At 36.8% G+C, this 27,016-nt stretch overlaps 2 protein-coding genes across 2 annotated transcripts in view; both read right to left on the bottom strand.

Moving 5' to 3' along the window:
• The window catches only part of LOC140139326 (uncharacterized), a 244,697-nt gene extending 218,774 nt beyond the window's left edge, over positions 1 to 25,923 (bottom strand). Inside the window, exons 1-9 of the mRNA XM_072161107.1 lie at positions 25,717 to 25,923; positions 25,197 to 25,319; positions 24,741 to 24,863; positions 24,301 to 24,423; positions 23,903 to 24,025; positions 22,330 to 22,452; positions 21,904 to 22,026; positions 21,419 to 21,541; positions 20,462 to 20,584 (exon numbers count right to left, since the gene is read on the bottom strand). Coding sequence (XP_072017208.1) covers positions 20,462 to 20,584; positions 21,419 to 21,541; positions 21,904 to 22,026; positions 22,330 to 22,452; positions 23,903 to 24,025; positions 24,301 to 24,423; positions 24,741 to 24,863; positions 25,197 to 25,319; positions 25,717 to 25,912 — 1,180 coding nt within the window. The 5' untranslated portion in view covers positions 25,913 to 25,923. The remainder of the gene's footprint in view (positions 1 to 20,461; positions 20,585 to 21,418; positions 21,542 to 21,903; positions 22,027 to 22,329; positions 22,453 to 23,902; positions 24,026 to 24,300; positions 24,424 to 24,740; positions 24,864 to 25,196; positions 25,320 to 25,716) is intronic.
• Positions 14,942 to 20,209, bottom strand: LOC140139650 (lactadherin-like). The gene is made up of 6 exons (XM_072161354.1): positions 20,194 to 20,209; positions 19,097 to 19,219; positions 18,653 to 18,778; positions 16,261 to 16,431; positions 15,669 to 15,802; positions 14,942 to 15,091 (listed from the first exon to the last, which is right to left on the bottom strand). Exons 1-6 carry the CDS (start codon positions 20,207 to 20,209, stop codon positions 14,942 to 14,944), a joined length of 720 nt encoding a protein of 239 aa, XP_072017455.1.
• Positions 25,924 to 27,016: the final 1,093 nt, after the last annotated feature.

The raw sequence follows: 27,016 nt of genomic DNA, 5'->3' as shown, positions 1-27,016 counted from the left end.
GCGTTACCATTGGGAAGACTGTCATGTATTTGATAGAAGAAATGAAAGAGGGCGTCGGCATACAAACTAATGCGTTACAATTGGGAAGACTGTCATGTATTTGATAGAAGAAATGAAAGAGGGCGTCGGCATGCAAACTAATGCGTTACAATTGGGAAGACTGTCATGTATTTGATAAAAGAAATGAAAGAGGGCGTCGGCATGCAAACTAATGCGTTACAATTGGGAAGACTGTCACGTATTTGATAAAAGAAATGAAAGAGGGCGTCGGCATGTAAACTAATGCGTTACCATTGGGAAGACTGTCATGTATTTGATAGAAGAAATGAAAGAGGGCGTCGGCATGTAAACTAATGCGTTACAATTGGGAAGACTGTCATGTATTTGATAGAAGAAATGAAAGAGGGCGTCGGCATACAAACTAATGCGTTACCATTGGGAAGACTGTCATGTATTTGATAAAAGAAATGAAAGAGGGCGTCGGCATGCAAACTAATGCGTTACAATTGGGAAGACTGTCATGTATTTGATAAAAGAAATGAAAGAGGGCGTCGGCATGTAAACTAATGCGTTACCATTGGGAAGACTGTCATGTATTTGATAGAAGAAATGAAAGAGGGCGTCGGCATGTAAACTAATGCGTTACCATTGGGAAGACTGTCATGTATTTGATAGAAGAAATGAAAGAGGGCGTCGGCATACAAACTAATGCGTTACAATTGGGAAGACTGTCATGTATTTGATAAAAGAAATGAAAGAGGGCGTCGGCATGTAAACTAATGCGTTACAATTGGGAAGACTGTCATGTATTTGATAAAAGAAATGAAAGAGGGCGTCGGCATGTAAACTAATGCGTTACCATTGGGAAGACTGTCATGTATTTGATAGAAGAAATGAAAGAGGGCGTCGGCATGTAAACTAATGCGTTACCATTGGGAAGACTGTCATGTATTTGATAGAAGAAATGAAAGAGGGCGTCGGCATACAAACTAATGCGTTACAATTGGGAAGACTGTCATGTATTTGATAGAAGGAATGAAATAGGGCGTCGGCATGTAAACTAATGCGTTACAATTGGGAAGACTATCATGTATTTGATAGAAGGAATGAAAGAGGGCGTCGCCATAACAACTAATGCGTTACAATTGGGAAGACTGTCATGTATTTGATAGAAGAAATGAAAGAGGGCGTCGGCATGTAAACTAATGCGTTACAATTGGGAAGACTGTCATGTATTTGATAAAAGAAATGAAAGAGGGCGTCGGCATAACAACTAATGCGTTACAATTGGGAAGACTGTCATGTATTTGATAGAAGAAATGAAAGAGGGCGTCGGCATACAAACTAATGCGTTACAATTGGGAAGACTGTCATGTATTTGATAGAAGAAATGAAAGAGGGCGTGGGCATACAAACTAATGCGTTACCATTGGGAAGACTGTCATGTATTTGATAGAAGAAATGAAAGAGGGCGTGGGCATACAAACTAATGCGTTACCATTGGGAAGACTGTCATGTATTTGATAAAAGAAATGAAAGAGGGCGTCGGCATGCAAACTAATGCGTTACCATTGGGAAGACTGTCATGTATTTGATAGAAGAAATGAAAGAGGGCGTCGGCATGTAAACTAATGCGTTACAATTGGGAAGACTGTCATGTATTTGATAGAAGAAATGAAAGAGGGCGTGGGCATACAAACTAATGCGTTACCATTGGGAAGACTGTCATGTATTTGATAAAAGAAATGAAAGAGGGCGTCGGCATGCAAACTAATGCGTTACAATTGGGAAGACTGTCATGTATTTGATAAAAGAAATGAAAGAGGGCGTCGGCATGTAAACTAATGCGTTACCATTGGGAAGACTGTCATGTATTTGATAGAAGAAATGAAAGAGGGCGTCGGCATGTAAACTAATGCGTTACCATTGGGAAGACTGTCATGTATTTGATAGAAGAAATGAAAGAGGGCGTCGGCATACAAACTAATGCGTTACAATTGGGAAGACTGTCATGTATTTGATAGAAGAAATGAAAGAGGGCGTGGGCATACAAACTAATGCGTTACCATTGGGAAGACTGTCATGTATTTGATAGAAGAAATGAAAGAGGGCGTGGGCATACAAACTAATGCGTTACAATTGGGAAGACTGTCATGTATTTGATAGAAGGAATGAAAGAGGGCGTCGGCATAACAACTAATGCGTTACAATTGGGAAGACTGTCATGTATTTGATAGAAGAAATGAAAGAGGGCGTCGGCATACAAACTAATGCGTTACCATTGGGAAGACTGTCATGTATTTGATAAAAGAAATGAAAGAGGGCGTCGGCATACAAACTAATCCGTTACAATTGGGAAGACTGTCATGTATTTGATAGAAGAAATGAAAGAGGGCGTCGGCATACAAACTAATGCGTTACAATTGGGAAGACTGTCATGTATTTGATAAAAGAAATGAAAGAGGGCGTCGGCATGCAAACTAATGCGTTACCATTGGGAAGACTGTCATGTATTTGATAAAAGAAATGAAAGAGGGCGTCGGCATACAAACTAATGCGTTACCATTGGGAAGACTGTCATGTATTTGATAAAAGAAATGAAAGAGGGCGTCGGCATGCAAACTAATGCGTTACAATTGGGAAGACTGTCATGTATTTGATAGCAGGAATGAAAGAGGGCGTCGGCATGTAAACTAATGCGTTACAATTGGGAAGACTGTAATGTATTTGATAGAAGGAATGAAATAGGGCGTCGGCATGTAAACTAATGCGTTACAATTGGGAAGACTATCATGTATTTGATAGAAGGAATGAAAGAGGGCGTCGGCATGCAAACTAATGCGTTACAATTGGGAAGACTGTCATGTATTTGATAGAAGGAATGAAAGAGGGCGTCGGCATGTAAACTAATGCGTTACAATTGGGAAGACTGTCATGTATTTGATAGAAGGAATGAAAGAGGGCGTCGGCATACAAACTAATGCGTTACAAGGGAAGACTGTCATGTATTTGATAAAAGAAATGAAAGAGGGCGTCGGCATACAAACTAATGCGTTACAATTGGGAAGACTGTCATGTATTTGATAAAAGAAATGAAAGAGGGCGTCGGCATGCAAACTAATGCGTTACCATTGGGAAGACTGTCATGTATTTGATAAAAGAAATGAAAGAGGGCGTCGGCATACAAACTAATGCGTTACCATTGGGAAGACTGTCATGTATTTGATAAAAGAAATGAAAGAGGGCGTCGGCATGCAAACTAATGCGTTACAATTGGGAAGACTGTCATGTATTTGATAGAAGGAATGAAAGAGGGCGTCGGCATGTAAACTAATGCGTTACAATTGGGAAGACTGTAATGTATTTGATAGAAGAAATGAAAGAGGGCGTCGGCATGCAAACTAATGCGTTACAATTGGGAAGACTGTCATGTATTTGATAAAAGAAATGAAAGAGGGCGTCGGCATGCAAACTAATGCGTTACCATTGGGAAGACTGTCATGTATTTGATAGAAGAAATGAAAGAGGGCGTCGGCATGTAAACTAATGCGTTACCATTGGGAAGACTGTCATGTATTTGATAAAAGAAATGAAAGAGGGCGTCGGCATACAAACTAATCCGTTACAATTGGGAAGACTGTCATGTATTTGATAGAAGAAATGAAAGAGGGCGTCGGCATGTAAACTAATGCGTTACAATTGGGAAGACTGTCATGTATTTGATAGAAGAAATGAAAGAGGGCTTGGGCATGCAAACTAATGCGTTACAATTGGGAAGACTGTCATGTATTTGATAAAAGAAATGAAAGAGGGCGTAGGCATACAAACTAATGCGTAACAATTGGGAAGACTGTCATGTATTTGATAGAAGAAATGAAAGAGGGCGTCGGCATGCAAACTAATGCGTTACAATTGGGAAGACTATCATGTATTTGAGAGAAGGAATGAAAGAGGGCGTCGGCATGGAAACTAATGCGTTACCATTGGGAAGACTGTCATGTATTTGATAAAAGAAATGAAAGAGGGCGTCGGCATGCAAACTAATGCGTTACAATTGGGAAGACTGTCATGTATTTGATAGAAGAAATGAAAGAGGGCGTCGGCATGTAAACTAATGCGTTACCATTGGGAAGACTGTCATGTATTTGATAGAAGGAATGAAAGAGGGCGTCGGCATACAAACTAATGCGTTACAATTGGGAAGACTGTCATGTATTTGATAGAAGGAATGAAAGAGGGCGTCGGCATGTAAACTAATGCGTTACCATTGGGAAGACTGTCATGTATTTGATAGAAGGAATGAAAGAGGGCGTCGGCATGTAAACTAATGCGTTACAATTGGGAAGACTGTCATGTATTTGATAGAAGAAATGAAAGAGGGCGTCGGCATGTAAACTAATGCGTTACAATTGGGAAGACTGTCATGTATTAGATAGAAGAAATGAAAGAGGGCGTCGGCATACAAACTAATGCGTTACAATTGGGAAGACTGTCATGTATTTGATAAAAGAAATGAAAGAGGGCGTCGGCATGTAAACTAATGCGTTACCATTGGGAAGACTGTCATGTATTTGATAGAAGAAATGAAAGAGGGCGTCGGCATACAAACTAATGCGTTACAATTGGGAAGACTGTCATGTATTTGATAGAAGGAATGAAAGAGGGCGTCGGCATGCAAACTAATGCGTTACAATTGGGAAGACTGTCATGTATTTGATAAAAGAAATGAAAGAGGGCGTCGGCATGTAAACTAATGCGTTACAATTGGGAAGACTGTCATGTATTTGATAGAAGGAATGAAAGAGGGCGTCGGCATGTAAACTAATGCGTTACAATTGGGAAGACTGTCATGTATTTGATAAAAGAAATGAAAGAGGGCGTCGGCATGCAAACTAATGCGTTACAATTGGGAAGACTGTCATGTATTTGATAGAAGAAATGAAAGAGGGCGTCGGCATGCAAACTAATGCGTTACCATTGGGAAGACTGTCATGTATTTGATAAAAGAAATGAAAGAGGGCGTCGGCATGTAAACTAATGCGTTACCATTGGGAAGACTGTCATGTATTTGATAAAAGAAATGAAAGAGGGCGTCGGCATACAAACTAATCCGTTACAATTGGGAAGACTGTCATGTATTTGATAGAAGGAATGAAAGAGGGCGTCGGCATGCAAACTAATGCGTTACCATTGGGAAGACTGTCATGTATTTGATAAAAGAAATGAAAGAGGGCGTCGGCATACAAACTAATCCGTTACAATTGGGAAGACTGTCATGTATTTGATAGAAGGAATGAAAGAGGGCGTCGGCATGCAAACTAATGCGTTACAATTGGGAAGACTGTCATGTATTTGATAGAAGAAATGAAAGAGGGCGTCGGCATGCAAACTAATGCGTTACAATTGGGAAGACTGTCATGTATTTGATAGAAGAAATGAAAGAGGGCGTCGGCATGCAAACTAATGCGTTACAATTGGGAAGACTGTCATCTATTTGATAGAAGAAATGAAAGAGGGCGTCGGCATGAAAACTAATGCGTTACCATTGGGAAGACTGTCATCTATTTGATAGAAGAAATGAAAGAGGGCGTCGGCATGCAAACTAATGCGTTACCATTGGGAAAACTGTCATGTATTTGATAAAAGAAATGAAAGAGGGCGTCGGCATGCAAACTAATGCGTTACCATTGGGAAGACTGTCATGTATTTGATAAAAGGAATGAAAGAGGGCGTCGGCATGTAAACTAATGCGTTACCATTGGGAAGACTGTCATGTATTTGATAGAAGGAATGAAAGAGGGCGTCGGCATACAAACTAATGCGTTACAATTGGGAAGACTGTCATGTATTTGATAAAAGAAATGAAAGAGGGCGTCGGCATGCAAACTAATGCGTTACAATTGGGAAGACTGTCATGTATTTGATAGTAGAAATGAAAGAGGGCGTCGGCATGCAAACTAATGCGTTACAATTGGGAAGACTGTCATGTATTTGATAGAAGAAATGAAAGAGGGCGTCGGCATGTAAACTAATGCGTTACAAGGGAAGACTGTCATGTATTTGATAGAAGGAATGAAAGAGGGCGTCGGCATACAAACTAATGCGTTACAATTGGGAAGACTGTCATGTATTTGATTGAAGAAATGAAAGAGGGCGTCGGCATGCAAACTAATGCGTTACAATTGGGAAGACTGTCATGTATTTGATAGAAGAAATGAAAGAGGGCGTCGGCATACAAACTAATGCGTTACAATTGGGAAGACTGTCATGTATTTGATAGAAGAAATGAAAGAGGGCGTCGGCATGCAAACTAATGCGTTACCATTGGGAAGACTGTCATGTATTTGATAGAAGAAATGAAAGAGGGCGTCGGCATGCAAACTAATGCGTTACAATTGGGAAGACTGTCATGTATTTGATAGAAGGAATGAAAGAGGGCGTCGGCATAACAACTAATGCGTTACAATTGGGAAGACTGTCATGTATTTGATAGAAGAAATGAAAGAGGGCGTCGGCATGCAAACTAATGCGTTACAATTGGGAAGACTGTCATGTATTTGATAGAAGAAATGAAAGAGGGCGTCGGCATACAAACTAATGCGTTACAATTGGGAAGACTGTCATGTATTTGATAGAAGAAATGAAAGAGGGCGTCGGCATGCAAACTAATGCGTTACAATTGGGAAGACTGTCATGTATTTGATAGAAGGAATGAAAGAGGGCGTCGGCATAACAACTAATGCGTTACAATTGGGAAGACTGTCATGTATTTGATAGAAGAAATGAAAGAGGGCGTCGGCATGTAAACTAATGCGTTACAATTGGGAAGACTGTCATGTATTTGATAGAAGGAATGAAAGAGGGCGTCGGCATACAAACTAATGCGTTACAAGGGAAGACTGTCATGTATTTGATAAAAGAAATGAAAGAGGGCGTCGGCATACAAACTAATGCGTTACAATTGGGAAGACTGTCATGTATTTGATAAAAGAAATGAAAGAGGGCGTCGGCATGCAAACTAATGCGTTACCATTGGGAAGACTGTCATGTATTTGATAAAAGAAATGAAAGAGGGCGTCGGCATACAAACTAATGCGTTACCATTGGGAAGACTGTCATGTATTTGATAAAAGAAATGAAAGAGGGCGTCGGCATGCAAACTAATGCGTTACAATTGGGAAGACTGTCATGTATTTGATAGAAGGAATGAAAGAGGGCGTCGGCATGTAAACTAATGCGTTACAATTGGGAAGACTGTAATGTATTTGATAGAAGAAATGAAAGAGGGCGTCGGCATGCAAACTAATGCGTTACAATTGGGAAGACTGTCATGTATTTGATAAAAGAAATGAAAGAGGGCGTCGGCATGCAAACTAATGCGTTACCATTGGGAAGACTGTCATGTATTTGATAGAAGAAATGAAAGAGGGCGTCGGCATGTAAACTAATGCGTTACCATTGGGAAGACTGTCATGTATTTGATAAAAGAAATGAAAGAGGGCGTCGGCATACAAACTAATCCGTTACAATTGGGAAGACTGTCATGTATTTGATAGAAGAAATGAAAGAGGGCGTCGGCATGTAAACTAATGCGTTACAATTGGGAAGACTGTCATGTATTTGATAGAAGAAATGAAAGAGGGCTTGGGCATGCAAACTAATGCGTTACAATTGGGAAGACTGTCATGTATTTGATAAAAGAAATGAAAGAGGGCGTAGGCATACAAACTAATGCGTAACAATTGGGAAGACTGTCATGTATTTGATAGAAGAAATGAAAGAGGGCGTCGGCATGCAAACTAATGCGTTACAATTGGGAAGACTATCATGTATTTGAGAGAAGGAATGAAAGAGGGCGTCGGCATGGAAACTAATGCGTTGCCATTGGGAAGACTGTCATGTATTTGATAAAAGAAATGAAAGAGGGCGTCGGCATGCAAACTAATGCGTTACAATTGGGAAGACTGTCATGTATTTGATAGAAGAAATGAAAGAGGGCGTCGGCATGTAAACTAATGCGTTACCATTGGGAAGACTGTCATGTATTTGATAGAAGGAATGAAAGAGGGCGTCGGCATACAAACTAATGCGTTACAATTGGGAAGACTGTCATGTATTTGATAGAAGGAATGAAAGAGGGCGTCGGCATGTAAACTAATGCGTTACCATTGGGAAGACTGTCATGTATTTGATAGAAGGAATGAAAGAGGGCGTCGGCATGTAAACTAATGCGTTACAATTGGGAAGACTGTCATGTATTTGATAGAAGAAATGAAAGAGGGCGTCGGCATGTAAACTAATGCGTTACAATTGGGAAGACTGTCATGTATTTGATAGAAGAAATGAAAGAGGGCGTCGGCATACAAACTAATGCGTTACAATTGGGAAGACTGTCATGTATTTGATAAAAGAAATGAAAGAGGGCGTCGGCATGTAAACTAATGCGTTACCATTGGGAAGACTGTCATGTATTTGATAGAAGAAATGAAAGAGGGCGTCGGCATACAAACTAATGCGTTACAATTGGGAAGACTGTCATGTATTTGATAGAAGGAATGAAAGAGGGCGTCGGCATGCAAACTAATGCGTTACAATTGGGAAGACTGTCATGTATTTGATAAAAGAAATGAAAGAGGGCGTCGGCATGTAAACTAATGCGTTACAATTGGGAAGACTGTCATGTATTTGATAGAAGGAATGAAAGAGGGCGTCGGCATGTAAACTAATGCGTTACAATTGGGAAGACTGTCATGTATTTGATAAAAGAAATGAAAGAGGGCGTCGGCATGCAAACTAATGCGTTACAATTGGGAAGACTGTCATGTATTTGATAGAAGAAATGAAAGAGGGCGTCGGCATGCAAACTAATGCGTTACCATTGGGAAGACTGTCATGTATTTGATAAAAGAAATGAAAGAGGGCGTCGGCATGTAAACTAATGCGTTACCATTGGGAAGACTGTCATGTATTTGATAAAAGAAATGAAAGAGGGCGTCGGCATACAAACTAACCCGTTACAATTGGGAAGACTGTCATGTATTTGATAGAAGGAATGAAAGAGGGCGTCGGCATGCAAACTAATGCGTTACCATTGGGAAGACTGTCATGTATTTGATAAAAGAAATGAAAGAGGGCGTCGGCATACAAACTAATCCGTTACAATTGGGAAGACTGTCATGTATTTGATAGAAGGAATGAAAGAGGGCGTCGGCATGCAAACTAATGCGTTACAATTGGGAAGACTGTCATGTATTTGATAGAAGAAATGAAAGAGGGCGTCGGCATGCAAACTAATGCGTTACAATTGGGAAGACTGTCATGTATTTGATAGAAGAAATGAAAGAGGGCGTCGGCATGCAAACTAATGCGTTACAATTGGGAAGACTGTCATCTATTTGATAGAAGAAATGAAAGAGGGCGTCGGCATGCAAACCAATGCGTTACCATTGGGAAGACTGTCATCTATTTGATAGAAGAAATGAAAGAGGGCGTCGGCATGCAAACTAATGCGTTACCATTGGGAAGACTGTCATGTATTTGATAAAAGAAATGAAAGAGGGCGTCGGCATGCAAACTAATGCGTTACCATTGGGAAGACTGTCATGTATTTGATAAAAGGAATGAAAGAGGGCGTCGGCATGTAAACTAATGCGTTACCATTGGGAAGACTGTCATGTATTTGATAGAAGGAATGAAAGAGGGCGTCGGCATACAAACTAATGCGTTACAATTGGGAAGACTGTCATGTATTTGATAAAAGAAATGAAAGAGGGCGTCGGCATGCAAACTAATGCGTTACAATTGGGAAGACTGTCATGTATTTGATAGTAGAAATGAAAGAGGGCGTCGGCATGCAAACTAATGCGTTACAATTGGGAAGACTGTCATGTATTTGATAGAAGAAATGAAAGAGGGCGTCGGCATGTAAACTAATGCGTTACAAGGGAAGACTGTCATGTATTTGATAGAAGGAATGAAAGAGGGCGTCGGCATACAAACTAATGCGTTACAATTGGGAAGACTGTCATGTATTTGATTGAAGAAATGAAAGAGGGCGTCGGCATGCAAACTAATGCGTTACAATTGGGAAGACTGTCATGTATTTGATAGAAGAAATGAAAGAGGGCGTCGGCATACAAACTAATGCGTTACAATTGGGAAGACTGTCATGTATTTGATAGAAGAAATGAAAGAGGGCGTCGGCATGCAAACTAATGCGTTACCATTGGGAAGACTGTCATGTATTTGATAGAAGAAATGAAAGAGGGCGTCGGCATGCAAACTAATGCGTTACAATTGGGAAGACTGTCATGTATTTGATAGAAGGAATGAAAGAGGGCGTCGGCATAACAACTAATGCGTTACAATTGGGAAGACTGTCATGTATTTGATAGAAGAAATGAAAGAGGGCGTCGGCATGCAAACTAATGCGTTACAATTGGGAAGACTGTCATGTATTTGATAGAAGAAATGAAAGAGGGCGTCGGCATACAAACTAATGCGTTACAATTGGGAAGACTGTCATGTATTTGATAGAAGAAATGAAAGAGGGCGTCGGCATGCAAACTAATGCGTTACAATTGGGAAGACTGTCATGTATTTGATAGAAGGAATGAAAGAGGGCGTCGGCATAACAACTAATGCGTTACAATTGGGAAGACTGTCATGTATTTGATAGAAGAAATGAAAGAGGGCGTCGGCATGTAAACTAATGCGTTACAATTGGGAGGACTGTCATGTATTTGATAAAAGGAATGAAAGAGGGCGTCGGCATACAAACTAATGCGTTACAATTGGGAAGACTGTCATGTATTTGATAGAAGAAATGAAAGAGGGCGTCGGCATGTAAACTAATGCGTTACCATTGGGAAGACTGTCATGTATTTGATAAAAGAAATGAAAGAGGGCGTCGGCATACAAACTAATGCGTTACAATTGGGAAGACTGTCATGTATTTGATAAAAGAAATGAAAGAGGGCGTCGGCATGTAAACTAATGCGTTACAATTGGGAAGACTGTCATGTATTTGATAGAAGGAATGAAAGAGGGCGTCGGCATACAAACTAATGCGTTACAATTGGGAAGACTGGCATGTATTTGATAGAAGAAATGACAAGAGGGCGTCGGCATGCAAACTAATGCGTTACAATTGGGAAGACTGTCATGTATTTGATAGAAGAAATGAAAGAGGGCGTCGGCATACAAACTAATGCGTTACAATTGGGAAGACTGTCATGTATTTGATAAAAGAAATGAAAGAGGGCGTCGGCATGCAAACTAATGCGTTACAATTGGGAAGACTGTCATGTATTTGATAGAAGAAATGAAAGAGGGCGTCGGCATGTAAACTAATGCGTTACAATTGGGAAGACTGTCATGTATTTGATAGAAGAAATGAAAGAGGGCGTCGGCATGTAAACTAATGCGTTACAATTGGGAAGACTGTCATGTATTTGATAGAAGGAATGAAAGAGGGCGTCGGCATACAAACTAATGCGTTACAATTGGGAAGACTGTCATGTATTTGATAAAAGAAATGAAAGAGGGCGTCGGCATGCAAACTAATGCGTTACCATTGGGAAGACTGTCATGTATTTGATAGAAGAAATGAAAGAGGGCGTCGGCATGCAAACTAATGCGTTACAATTGGGAAGACTGTCATGTATTTGATAAAAGAAATGAAAGAGGGCGTCGGCATGCAAACTAATGCGTTACAATTGGGAAGACTGTCATGTATTTGATAGAAGAAATGAAAGAGGGCGTCGGCATGTAAACTAATGCGTTACAATTGGGAAGACTGTCATGTATTTGATAGAAGGAATGAAAGAGGGCGTCGGCATACAAACTAATGCGTTACAATTGGGAAGACTGTCATGTATTTGATAGAAGAAATGAAAGAGGGCGTAGGCATACAAACTAATGCGTTACAATTGGGAAGACTATCATGTATTTGATAGAAGAAATGAAAGAGGGCGTGGGCATACAAACTAATGCGTTACAATTGGGAAGACTGTCATGTATTTGATAAAAGAAATGAAAGAGGGCGTGGGCATACAAACTAATGCGTTACAATTGGGAAGACTATCATGTATTTGATAGAAGAAATGAAAGAGGGCGTCGGCATGCAAACTAATGCGTTACAATTGGGAAGACTATCATGTATTTGAGAGAAGAAATGAAAGAGGTCGTCGGCATACAAACTAATAAACATAATAGATGAGAAAGATAGCGAATTGGACGAAGATATTGAACTTTCAGATCTGAAAATGATCCAAGAACTTAATACTGCACTATATGATCGATACCCAGACATGGATAGTTGTATATTTTGCATTTTTTATTGTTTTATATTATGATAAAGCCGAGGTAGAACTGATACAGGAGGAGGAGTTGAAGAACAAGATGATGACAATGATAATGCCATTTTTCAAGTAGAGTTACTGCACAATCAAATCAGTAAGAAGATGTACAATATTTCTGAGTCTGTGAAGGGTAAAATGGGCGGGGTGTATTTGTCAAGTCTACAGAGTGGGCAATTTTACTATGTTGAGGCGCTCGCATTATACAAAATCTAGACAAAAAAGGTCGGCAAATTGGGATCTCAAACAAATGTACATGTACCCGAACATTCCCGAACCTCGTTGACCTGGGGATGATTTGACATGACCGCCAATTATATATGACTGTTTGATATTTATTACCAGCAATTTGGAAAAAGAGACACATGTAGAATCGAAAAAAGGTACAATTTTATTAAATAAGCAGAGTTCAAGAAACCATACCCCCGCTTCTGGATATCGTTTGAAGTCAAAAGATATACCATTTTAAAGCTTATGATATATATTTTCTAAACATGAAATAAAACAAAATTGACCGGGGCCGACTTTACGGCTGATTCGTAGTGTATGATCACATATTTAGATAATGTGCTCGCGTAGCGCGCACAAATCTGGTGTTGGGGTGAAATAGGGGTGAAATTTAATGGGAAACCTCCTTGTCCCTTTTCATTTCCATAGCCTTCCCGATTTTCTCTTTAATTTTTTTTGTCAGAGGGGCACTTTTATCTTTCAATTTTTTGTCAGGGGCACTCTGCCCCTCCTTCCCCACCGCTGGTTACGCTACTAATTTGTTACCCATATCATAATATTAAGTGACGCGTGCATTGATGAGGAATGGATTTCACGAGATATCATCTCCCATGCATTAAAGCCACAATGCATCATAAGATAATATTAATTAGTGATTTCCACCCTGAGATCAAGCTATCAAATCAAAAGCTTAAAACAAGAACTGAAAAATGAAAACCTTGATCTTCTCATTCTATTTTTAGTACGTATATATATATTATAGAACTAACCCTTGTCACAAAAATTATACCTACAGTTTGTCCACTCTGAAGTACAAAGTGATAACGCGCGCGTACACAGCGCGTAAACAGTCCGCAGTGCTGCGTCTCTGCTGCAGGTATGCGTGCCTTCAAAGTCGGCACAATGTTTGCGTCCGCGTCGGTACTTTGTACTTCAGACTAGACAGACTGTAAGTATATACTAAAATCACTGCTGTATCACATACAGCAGTAATACAGGTACTAAGACCGCGATAATTATTTTATACCATGTGACATCATGCAAGAAAAGTTATTAGTTGTTCGTTCAGAGATGACGATTTCTTCTCATATTCTCTGGTTCATTACAGAGCTTGAGAAATGGGTATACACCAATATGAAAATATATGGGGTTACTGCAACCAAAACAGGTATAGGGGTCAGGACTGCAAATAATGGGCAAATCATGAATCTTCTAATTAGCATTTCAATTTAAAAAAGAAAAGAAAAATACTCATACAAACTATCTGTAACACTAAATAAAAAAGAAAATAAACATACGTAGAAGGTTTTACCATATTTTGTTTTATTTTATATTCTTTTTCATTTATGGTTTTCAGAAACAAATTCCATGCAGATGTGAGTGTTATATGTGACAAGGAAATCCGCTGTGCGTGTCTTTTTCCCTCTGCACATTGTTTCTTGTGAACTTGTTTATAAAAACCATATCATTATACATATTTACAAGACTTAGTATACTGCAATACATGTACGACTTCTAAACATCTATAGCTATCTATCTTGCATTTGTCTTAGACTGTTAATTTCTATCAAGATTTCTGGTGAAAACATTGGATTAGCATTAATAGATTGAACTTTGCCCTTTTCAAGTAAATAGTGATAATAGTACGATGATTTGTTAAGCACGTGGGGTTGTGGACAAACGTTACTGAACAAAATCTATTTGAGCGTTTCATTTTGTTAGTGTTGGTGTGTTCTAACAAAACAGTGATTTACGTGTACTCGAGTATCATTTTGTGGGTGGTTTCATGGCTTTTTGTAGAGTATTTGGCGAAATTGAGGGGTCAGAAAATATAATGCCAAACTGTTTGTCAAAATTTAATTTGTTATCATTATTGATTCGAAATGCAAAATGAAAAATCAATAATATTATCAATAATAAATAATCATCAAGAACAAACTTCATGTGCCAAAATATTGCTAAAGATATGTCCAGGGTCCATACCAAATTCTTTTTTAATACCTTTCTCTATTTTTTGTTACAGTATTTTAAAAACTGTAAATGCTTATATCTCAAATGTAGTAGTAAACATGTAAAAGAGTTAATTTGTCAACAGATAGCGTTCAAATAATGCATTAATTTTTTTATTGTTCAACTGTAATATGTTTGGAATCGATACACTTCACAAATTTAACTAAGGCATCCGCCATTTTTTTTTTTTTACAAAAAAGAAAATGAAAGAGGAGATACCCAGATTTGTGTTCTAGCCAAAACAGATACATGATCTCACACCCACCACGAATATGTTGTCATCTACCGCATTTTTATTTACATTTGTAGAAATCCGCCTCATTCTGTCGCGTTGAGTCACATATCTAGCCTTTTTTGCAACCTAATATTTCGAATCTCAGTATGTAATAGCTTCTATGTTTGGTTAGACAGTTAATGCGTACAATACTGGCATATACTGGTTCAGAAAATATCGTGGTCACCTCGGCGGTAGAGTCAACGTTGCCAGGAAATATCTGTAGGAGAGAGAATGTTATAAGTCAGTAACAAAAATGAAGTCTGCACAAAAAGTAACGCAGCTGTTATAAATACGCCTATAGGGTCAGAACTATTATTGTTTCCACACTATTTCTACATAGAGAGAATGAGGATTTATTTACGCGCATTTTGATACCCCATTTGTCAAATGTTGTTCAATATTAACAACACAGTAGTGTTTTAAAAGAAAAATACCCGAATTTAAAAGTTGCAGTTTACAGCGATCAATGGTAATTAGCATTGTGGCACCTAAACCCTCCATTATCTTCTCGCTGTCACTACAAATAGCTGCAAATAGCTGCAACTATTAAATTCGGGTATGTTTCTTTAAAAACACTGCTGTGTTGTTAATATTGAACAAAATTGGACAAATTGGATATCAAAATGAGTGTAAATAAACCACCCTTCTTGCTATGTTGAAATATTGTTAACACAATTATTAGTTCTTACGCTATAGGCGTATTTATAACAGCTGCGTTACTTTTTGTGCAGTCTTTACTTCACAACGATTGGATGTTCTGCATGTATATAAGCATATAGACAATGTTTACTTACAATCGCGATTCCATTTTGATTTTCAACAAACATCTCGTTGGCACTAGTAGTCACGAATGTTGACACTTTGAATGACGTCACCCAGTAATGATCACCACCCTGCGTTATAACACCTGATACATAGGTCTGGTATCCTAACAATAAAAGAAATTTTATAAGCTATTGGTCTATGGTTTCCTATTATTTTTTGCTTGTAACTCTCAAGAATAGCACATCGCAGCTATATAGGTTTAACTTTATGTTTCTTAATCCTTATAACAAGTGATGTGCCTTTTGAACATTTTTGTAACTTATTTGGGGGAACTCGGGTAGCATCATGCGTTTTGAGCAAGGTTAGTTTGGTTAAGTACATGTACTTAGGGTGCAAAGGGCCCTAGCGCGCCCTCTATATTCCTAAAATTATCGTTTCACGTTTGAGACAGTTGTTGTTTCATGATTAGTAGGCCTGATGATTTGAAACATTTTTTTTTACATGTTCTTATTTTGGATATTCATTTTTTTTCCATTTATTTATAGGTAGTCTATGAATATGATGCTTAAAATAAATTTGGTTATAAAATGCCAACAATTCTACATTGTGCAGTGTGGTTACCTATATCAGCTTGTATCCAAATTGGTCCTGTCTGATCAAAAGCCGCTGCCCAACAACTGGGACCATGCAGCCTTCCCTTTGAGGCTGCGTTGGTAGAATGGTACTCTGATGATGCTATAATATTCTCATCAGGTATGGTGTTATTTGTCATTCCCAGGTAATCCATGCAAACTGTAATATTGAAATAGGAACATTTTGTACAAGAATAAACTAACTTGGGTGAATATTCTTATAGACCTTGAGTGAAATACAATTAAGTAAAAGGTCCAACCCGGGGACCAACTGATATAATTGATGGAATCTGCCGAGGCAAGGAGGCTATCAGATGAAAGCCTAGAACAAAAACAAACAGCATCTGTCATAACATTAACCAAATTCAACAATGAAACCAAAATGTCAATTGACTCAATTCCAACAATATTTCCCTATCGTACAAATATTGCCATTATATTCAAATTATTACACATTTTGAATGAATTTAAATTTGAAAAGGAAATATTCAGTTTTGATATTACACCATTAGTTTCCAATAATTCTTACAGAATGATAGATCTCATGCACTTGGACATGACTCCACTTAGCTCTATCCGAACATAGGGCAAGGAATTTGGCACCCAGGGCAACTAAAATAGGCACACACACAAAACCGAAACCGTACGTCTGCGACAAACTACAAGTTTGCCACTGATACTACCAAATTACAAGAATTAATCCTATATTGAGACAAAGGCTAGAGATATCTGATGATGCTTGCATATTCTCAACAGGTATGTCACCATTTTTTATTCCCAGATAATCGATGCAAACAAGAATATTGAAATAGAAACATTTTGTAAAAGAATAAACTTGGATGAATATTCTAACGGACCTGGAGTGAAAGACAATATTAAGTCAAGTCCAACCCGTCGAAACTGGCAAATTTGGACAATTTTCATCTAGAAACACTTGATCCAAGATTTGGCACCTTCATGAAAGATGGTTCGTCATATCAGATGCATGGACCAAATGGAAATGGAAATGATCTATCCAACCTTCATCCCCGAAGGTCAGGTTGGTTCAAATATTGACAATAGAAGTAACTTTTGAAACGTCTTGTTCAGATGTCAATGTCTTTTTTTTTTTTTAAATCACCTCAACTACAAACAATTATTGTCAAATTATGAGTATAATATTTGCATTTTATACTATTTTGGCCCATGATCGGGATGAATTTTCAGTGGTGGAAAACGGGCTCCTTGTCCCTATTCTTTTCCTTTGCCTTCTCGATTTTCTTTCATTTTTTGTCTTAGGGACACTTTTCTCTTTCATTTTTTTATCAGGGGCACTCTGATAAATTTATCAGGGGCACTCTGATAAACTCTGATCAGGGGCACTCTGATAAATTTTGAATCGTCTTGTTCACGTTCACTATAGACATACATGTTACATTATGAGTATATCCCCTTTCTTTTCTATTTCAAACTTGTTAAACCTGCCACGCATCACAGCCTATATTAACCAACGGCATTTTACATTCCTCCCAATCTTTCCTATTTCAAACTTGATTGTATCCCTCCCAACAGTTTCCATTCCACCACAAGTGACGGTATGCAAAGCAAAGCGTAAAAGAGAACTGTTTAGGACAATAACATTACAATGGTTACCGTTACTTAAAATATGACACGATTAAAGTTCAATAAAATATTGTATAAATTGTCTAATCATTGGTCACATTACAACTATTGCTACTCGAACGAATTTGCTTTGAAAGTAAACTATAAAGCAATTATAATAGAAAATTTCGATAAAAATGCACCATTGCGATTTCACAAATATCATGTTTTGACACAAATATCATGTTTTGAAAACTTAGAGCAATCATAGTAGAATCTTTTTGGAAATCCATTTCCAAAAAAAGTAGTTTAACTCTAACTGAAGTCTGCACAAAAAGTAACTCAGCTGTTATAAATACGCTTATAGATTCAGAACTAATAATTGTTTTCACAATATTTCAACATAAAAAGAAGGATGATTTATCTACGCGCATTTTGATACCCCATTTCTCCAATTTTGTTCAATATTGACAATACAGCAGTGTTTTGAAAGAAAAATACCCCCAATTTAAAAGTTGCAGTTATTTGCATTGATTTGAAGTAAGCGCTTGACGTGTTTACAGTGCTGGCATTATAACCATTGATCGCTGTAAACTGCCACTTTTAAATTCGGGTATTTTTTGTAAAAGCACTACTGTGTTGTTAATATTGAACGACATTTGACGAATGTGGTATCAAAATGCGTGTAAATAAATCATCCTTCTTGTTATGTTGAAATATTGTGAAAACAATTATTAGTTCTGAATCTATAGGCGTATTTATAACAGCTGAGTTGCTTTTTGTGCAGACTTTAGACTAACCTGTGCATGTTGTTCCATTCCAACTGTAACCGGCAGTTATACATGCACATGTGAAGGAACCAACGGTATTGGTGCAAGTAGCAGTTGCGTCACAGTTATCAGTACTCGAAGTACACTCATTAATATCTGTAGAAAATTGTTTTAAATAAGTCGTCACATTTATGAAGCACAGATTTTGAGATATGATCAAAAGAAAAGTTAAAATATGTCATATATTCTGAAACATATTATAAATCTCAATAACGCTTGAATAAACTGTCTTTGTATGATAACATAATGTATCATTTTCGAATGATCACATCATTTGTTTTGAAAACTTAGAGCAGTCACAGTAGAATTTTCGATAGGCATGATAGGCATGTTCCAAAAAAAAAAAGTAGTTTGACTCGCGTATAGGTGACAATTATTCGAAGTAAATATATAAAATGAACATATATAACCAACCTGTGCAAGTTACTCCATCTCCACTGTAACCGGCATTACATTCACATATGAAGGAACCAACGGTATTGGTGCAACCAGCATTTGCGTCACAGTTATCAGAACTTATAGCACACTCATCAATATCTGTACAAAAATATATGAAATAAGTCATTAATTAATAGGTAAAACACAGCTTTCAAGGTGTAATCAAAAGAAAAGTAAACCTGATACTTGTACTCTGCAAAACTCAATAACGCTTGAATACATCTAAATTAGCTTTCCTTGTCAACATAATGTATTAAGTTTGATTGAACACTTCACAAATATTGGTACTGAAATAAATTTATTTTGAAAATTTAGGACAACCATAGTTAAATATTTCGATAAAAATGCCCTATTTCCAAAAAAGTTGTTAGACTCGTTTAAGTGACAATTATTTGAAATGAATTGAATAGTAATATGACACAAAATAGACTAACCTGTGCATGTTACTCCATCTCCACTGTAACCGACATTACATGTACATGTGAAGGAACCATCAGTATTAGTACAAGCAGCATTTGCGTCACAGTTATCAGTACTTAAAGCACATTCATCAACATCTGTATAAAATGTATGAAATGTTATAAATTAATAGGTAAAACGCAGATTTTAATGTGTACTCTGGAAACGTGATACAATTAAAACTCAATAACGTTTGAAGCTTTGCTTGCCGACTTAATTTATTATGTTTGACTGATCACTTCACAAATATTGGTACTGAAATGAATTTGTTTCGAAAACGTAGAGCAATCATCGTTGAAAACTAACGTCAGGAATGCACAATTTCCAAAAAGTAGCTTGACTCGTATAAAGGTGACAATTATTTGAAATAAATAGAATGGTTGAATGACACAAAATAGACTAACCTGTGCATGTTACTCCATCTCCATTGTAACCGGCATTACATGTACATGTGAAGGAACCAATGGTATTAGTGCAAACAGCATTTGCGTCACAGTTATCAGTACTTAAAGCACACTCATCAATATCTGTTCAAAAATGTACGAAATAAGTCAAGTATTATTAGGTAAAACACAGATTTGAAGGTGTTATCAAACGAAAAGTAATGCCGATACTTGTACTCTGCAACATGATACAAGTAATACTCAATAACGCTTGAATACATTTAAATTGTCTTTCCTTGTCAACATAATGTATCAAGTTTGACTGATCACTTCACAAATATTGGTACTGAAATCAATGGGTTTTTTTTGAAAACTTAAAGCAATCACAGTTGAAAATTAACGACAGGGATGCACAATTTCCAAAAAGTAGTTCGACTCGTATAAAGGTGACAATTATTTGAAATAAATAGAATGGTTGAATGACACAAAATAGACTAACCTGTGCATGGTACTCCATCTCCATTGTAGCCGGCATTACATGCACAAGTGAAGGAACCAACGGTATTAGTGCAAAAAGCATTTGCGTCACAGTTACCAGAACTTACAGCACACTCATCAATATCTATACAATAATGTATGAAATATGTCATAAATTATTAGGTAAAACAAAAATTTGATGGTGTGATCAAACGAAAAGTAAAGCTGATATTTACTTGTACTCTGCAACATGATAAAATTAAAACTCGATAACGCTTTAATACATTTAAAAATGGCTTGCCTTATCAATAGAATGTATCATGTTTGACTGATCACTTCACAAATATTGGTACTGAAATTAATTTGGTTTGAAAACTTAAAGCATTCATAGTTGAAAATTAACGACAGTGATGCACAATTTCCAAAAAGTAGTTTGACTCGTATGAAAGTGACAATTATTTGAAATAAATAGAATGGTTGAATGACACAAAATAGACTAACCTGTGCATGTTACTCCATCTCCACTGTAACCATCATTACATGCACATGTGAAGGAACCAACGGTATTAGTGCAAACTGCATTTGTGTCACAGTTATCAGGACTTACAGCACACTCATCAATATCTGTACAAGAAATGTACGAAATAAGTCATATATTATTATGTAAAACACAGATATGAAGGTGTAATCAAAAGAAAAGGAAACCTTATGATTGTACTCTGAAACATGATACAATTAAAACTCAATAACGCTTGAATAAATTTAAAATGGCTTTGCTTGCCAACATAATGTATTATGTTGGACTGATCACTTCACAAATATTGGTACTGAACAGAATTTGTTTTGAAAACTTAAAGCAATCATAGTAAAAAAATTAACAACAGGAATGCACACTTTCCTAAAAGTAGTTTGACTCGCATACAGGTGACAATACTATTGCGAATAAATAGAATGGTGATATGACACAAAATAGACTAACCTGCGCATGTTACTCCATCTCCATTGTAACCAGCATTACATGCGCATGTGAAAGAACCAACGGTATTAGTGCAAACAGCATTTGCGTCACAGTTATCAGGACTTACAGCACACTCATCAATATCTGTACAAAAATGTATGAAATAAGTCATACATTGAATATTCATATTAAATCAAATTAAGAGAATTTTTGAATTCAACACTACTTAAAATTTGATCGCTTACCGGGAGCGCTTTCACAGTACCAACTGCGTCCTCAGCCGGATGTTATGGCTCTGAAGGTTTATGGCTTGACAACCTTGGATGACGTCCCCCTGGTGGTCTTGGGTATGAGACCTTCTCAATTTCGTTTTGAGAACTCAAAGCAATCGTAGTTGAAAATATCAATAGGAATGCGCCATTTCCAAAAATTGTTTTGACTCGCGTATAGGTGATAACAATGATTTGAAATAGATAGTGTTATGATATGGCACAAAATATACTAACCTGCGCATGTTATTCCATCTCCACTGTAACCGACATTACATGCACATGTGAATGAACCAACGGTATTAGTGCAAACAACATTTGCGTCACAATTATCCGGACTTAAAGCACACTCATCTATGTCTGTACAAAACATGCATGACATAAGTTATCAATTATTATGTAAAACACAGATTTGAAGGTGTGATCAAACGAAAAGTAAACCTGGTACTTGTACTCTGAAACATGATACAATTAAAACTTAATAGCGCTTGAATAAATTTAAAATGGCTTTGTTTGCCAACATAATGTTGTTTTGAAAACATAAAGCAATCATAGTTGAAATTAACAACAGGAATGCACAATTTTCAAAAGTAGTTTGACTCGCATAAAGGTGACAATTATTTGAAATAAATAGAATGGTGATATGACACAAAATAGACTAACCTGTGCATGTTATTCCATCTCCATTGTAACCGTCATTACATGCACATGTGAAGGAACCAACGGTATTAGTGCAAACTGCATTTGCGTCACAGTTATCAGGACTTACAGCACACTCATCAATATCTGTACAAGAAATGTACGAAATAAGTCATATATTATTACGTAAAACACAGATATGAAGGTGTGATCAAACGAAAAGTAAAGCTGATACTTGTACTCTGCAATATGATACAATTAAAACTCAATAACGCTTGAATACATTTAAATTTAGTTTGAATTTCAATATCCAAAGTACATTCTGTATGAAGTATAAAACATTTTCGAAATGGACCATTAAAAGTGGATTTTTGGGTGAAAATTATCAAATGTATGAAAAGTGACGCATTACGCTATATGGAAAAAATGACACTAATAGTGATCCAGTTTTAAATAAAATGGTGGTATGGCACAAAATAGACTAAACTATGCATGTTTCTCCATCTGCACTGCAACATACATCACATGCACATGTGAAGGAAGAAACGGTATTGGTGCAAGTAGCATTTGCGTCACAGTTATCAGTATTCAAAGCGCATTCATCAATATCTGTATTTTGAGGATTTTGAGGTATGATCAAACGATTCTTGAATAAAAAAACATAACACAATAATTATAACTCAATAACGCTTGAATAGATTTAAATTGTTTATCCTTGGCAAATAATGCATCTTGTTTGATTGATCACATCACAAATATTGGTATTGAATCGAATTTGCTTTGAAAACGTATAAGCAGTCAAAGTACTCAGCAAACACAAAACGTTTTCGACATCATTCACAAAAGGTTATAAAAGGTTGTCAGAAAACGTTTTAATGGCGGGTTATATAAAGGGTATATTAAGAGTATAAAACGTTTTCATAACCTTAAAAAAACATTTTTTGATAATCTACTGCTCAGAAAACAAAAAATGTTTTACAGAAAACGTTTAAATGTCGGGTTATATAAAGGGTATAAAAACGTTTTAATAACATTCCAAAAACATTCTTGAAAATCTTGATACAAAACATTCTAAACAGAATGTTATTTTGGGGTTGAAAAATATTTTGCGAAAAATGTTTGCCCATAAATATTTTCAATAACGTTTTCATGACCTTTATATGACCTGACATTGAAATGTTATTAAAAGGTTTTGAAAAGACATTTTAAGAACATTGCTGTGTTTGCTGGGTTCAAATATTTTAACATAATGTTATGTAAGTATTGACACAATATTTGGCAAAAATGTTTGCAAAAATAGTTTACAATAAAAATTTTTTTAAACATTTAAAAATATTGTTGTAGTGTGTTTTCATACAAAACGTTTTAAAACGTTATCATGACCTTTATATAACCCGACATTTTAATGTTATTAAAACGTTTTTACCTAAACCAAAAGCCAAAATATAACTTATTTAAAGCGTTTTTAAAACGTTTTTGTGTTTGCTGGGTAAGTACTTTAACATAGGAATGCGCCATTTCCAAAAAGTATGGCTCGTATAGAGGTGACAATGATTCAAAATGAATAGAATGGTGATATGACAAAAAATAGACTAACCTGGGCATGTTTCTCCATCTCCACTGTAACCGGCATCACATGTGCATGTGAAGGAACCAACGGTATTGGTGCAAGTAGCATTTCCGTCACAGTAATCATTATTCAAAGCACATTCATTAATATCTGGATTTTGAGGATTTTGAGGTATGATCAAAAGTTTCTTGAATATAAAACATAACACAATTAGAAATCAATAACGCTTGAATAAATTTAAATTGTTTATCCTTGGTAACATAATGCATCTTGCTTGATTGATAACAACACAAATATTGGTATTGAAACGAATTTGTTTTAAAAACGTGTAAGCAGTCATAGTAAACAATTTACAAAGGAACGCACCATTTCCCAAAATTATGCCTCGCATAGAGGTGACAATTATTTAAAATGAATAGACTAACCTGTGCATGTTTCTCCATCTCCACTGTAACCGGCATTACAAGCACATGTGAAGGAACCAACCGTGTTAGTGCAAGCAGCATTTGCGTCGCAGTTATCAGTACTCGAACAGCATTCATTAATATCTGTACAAAAAGGTATAAAATAAGTCATATGTATTAATTAAACACATACTTTGAGGTATGATCAAAAGAAAAGTTACAATATTTCATGTACTCTGAACCGTGATATAATTTAAACTGGCAACATAATGTATCATTTTTGATTGATCATATCACAACTATTGGTAATAAAACACATTTGCTTTGAAAGTCAACTTAAAATCAACCATACTAGAAAATTTCGATAGGAATGCACCATTTCCATACTGTAGTTTGACTCGCGTATAGGTGACATGTACTTGGAATAAATAGAATTGTGATATGGCACAAAATTGACTAACCTGTGCATGTTATTCCATTTCCACTGTAACCGGCATTACATGCACATGCGAAGGAACCAACGGTATTAGTGCAAACAGCATTTGAGTCACAGTTGTCAGTAATCGAATTACATTCATTAATGTCTGTACAAAAATAAGTCGTACGTCGTATTAGGTAAAACACATATTTTGAGGTATAATCAAAAGAAAACTACAAATATTTTAAGTACTCTGAAACATGATATACTAGCAAGTAGTAGTAGTAATATAACGGAATATGACGTTTATAATTGAACCAACCCCCTCCCCCCTTCGTAGTCCGTGATACAAAATCTGGCTCAGTAGTTCTAGGGTTAATTCAATCATACTAGAAAATTTTGACAGGAATGCACCATTTCCAAAAAGTAGTTTGACTCGCGTATATGTGACATTTACTTGGAATAAACAGAATTGTGATATGGCACAAAATAGACTAACCTGTGCATGTTATTCCATTTCCACTGTAACCGGCATTACATGCACATGTGAAGGAACCAATGGTATTAGTGCAAACTGCATTTGTGTCACAGTTGTCAGTACCCGACTTACATTCATTAATGTCTGTACAAAAATAAGTCGTACGTCGTATTAGGTAAAACACAGATTTTGAGGTATAATCAAAAGAAAAGTTAAAATATTTTTATTTTAAGTACTCTGAAACATGATATACTAGTAGTAATTAAAATTCTATAGCGCTTGAATAAATTTAGATTGGCTTTCCATGACAACATGTTTCATTTATGATTGATCAAATCATAACTATTGGTACTAAAACGAATTTGCTTAAATCAATCATACTATAAAATTTCGACACAGATTTTAAGGTATGATCAAAGGAAAAGAAGATTAGTCGGTCGCAACGGAACATCACCCGCTACACGTTGGAGTATAACCTGACCCATTAACTCGTAAGTTTCCTTTGTTGGGTTATTTGTTTGTTTTATTGCATTATAATTACCTTTTTGTTGTGGATATTGTCGTTGGTGCCGCATGTTAACGTACACTCCGATGCCAGTCAGAATGTTGCTTATAACAATTACCATGAGAACGACAATCGTGCCCCAACGCAGTTTATTGGACGTGCAACTGATGCCATTTGAATTAGTTATCACTGTAATATCATATGCAGAAAACCAGTAAAACAGTGTTGACATTACGTATTCATTATGCTATCCAATCACTGGTCAGGAAATGCGACCAAGCTCAGTGATTGTCAAGTACAGTGAATGAGCAACAGGAACAGGGTACAAGTGTATTATGACTTATGTGTGCATGTTTTACTTGTGACACTTTTAAATACACTCATTATTAAATTTAGGGACTAAATTGGATCAATCTTGTGCAGAGAGCCGATTGAAAAATGTAGCAATTGTATGATAGCCAGAGTTTTGGAACCATAAAATTGAAATAACCTGGGTTCTTTCTTTACAAATTTAATACAATATCAGGTGTTAAATAGGCGCAAAAATAAGTGACTCGTTAAAAGCAGTGAAAATCAAATACTGAGGTATGATCAAGAGAGGTTGCAATTCCCATGAGGTATGATCAAGAGAGGTAGCGATTCCCATGAGGTATGATCAAGGGAGGTAGCGACTCCCATGAGGTATGATCAAGATAGGTTGTGATCCCCATGAGGTATGATCAAGAGAGGTTGCAATTCCCATGAGGTATGATCAATAGAGGTAGCGATTCCCATGAGGTATGATCAAGAGAGGTTGCAATTACCATGAGGTATGATCAAGAGAGGTAGCGATTCCCATGAGGTATGATCAATAGAGGTAGCGATTCCCATGAGGTATGATCAAGGGAGGTAGCGATTCCCATGAGGTATGATCAATAGAGGTAGCGATTCCCATGAGGTATGATCAAGAGAGGTTGCGATCCCCACGTGGTATGTTCAATAGAGGTAGCGATTCCCATACGCAGTGAACGTACGCCCGTCTAGCTATCATTCTCCCGTGACGGAGCGAGGTCGCTTATTTAGCTATTATTTAATATTCTGCACGTACAAAATAAATGTGCGGACAAAGAAGAAAATGCAAAAAATTTGTCCGTTTTACATTTGCATCGACAGGAAGAAGTTGAATTCTTATACTATAACCCCCCTACCCCCGTGACCCCAGAGTACCCCTTTTGGGTATATTTATATTGTAATTGGCGTTCGCTAACATGTTCACCTGACCCATACAAGATGAAATCAATATCAAATATAAAGTGGACACAATTTCCCACTTGAGCACAGATCTGAGACTGACTAT

Source organism: Amphiura filiformis, chromosome 18 (genome assembly GCF_039555335.1).
Source record: "Amphiura filiformis chromosome 18, Afil_fr2py, whole genome shotgun sequence".
Lineage (NCBI taxonomy): Eukaryota > Metazoa > Echinodermata > Ophiuroidea > Amphilepidida > Amphiuridae > Amphiura > Amphiura filiformis.
The sequence above is the reverse complement of the archived record's forward strand: the minus strand, read 5'-3'. Positions and strand labels throughout refer to the sequence as shown.

What these genes read in the sequence shown, in the direction of transcription:
- LOC140139650 (XM_072161354.1), bottom strand. An exon ending in AGATGGAGTAACTTGCACAG is followed by an intron (nt 18,779 to 19,096) that starts GTTGGTTATATA and finishes AATTTTCTACAG; the next exon opens with ATATTAATGAGTGTACTTCG. An exon ending in GAATGGAACAACATGCACAG is followed by an intron (nt 16,432 to 18,652) that starts GTTAGTCTAAAG and finishes TCAATATTACAG; the next exon opens with TTTGCATGGATTACCTGGGA.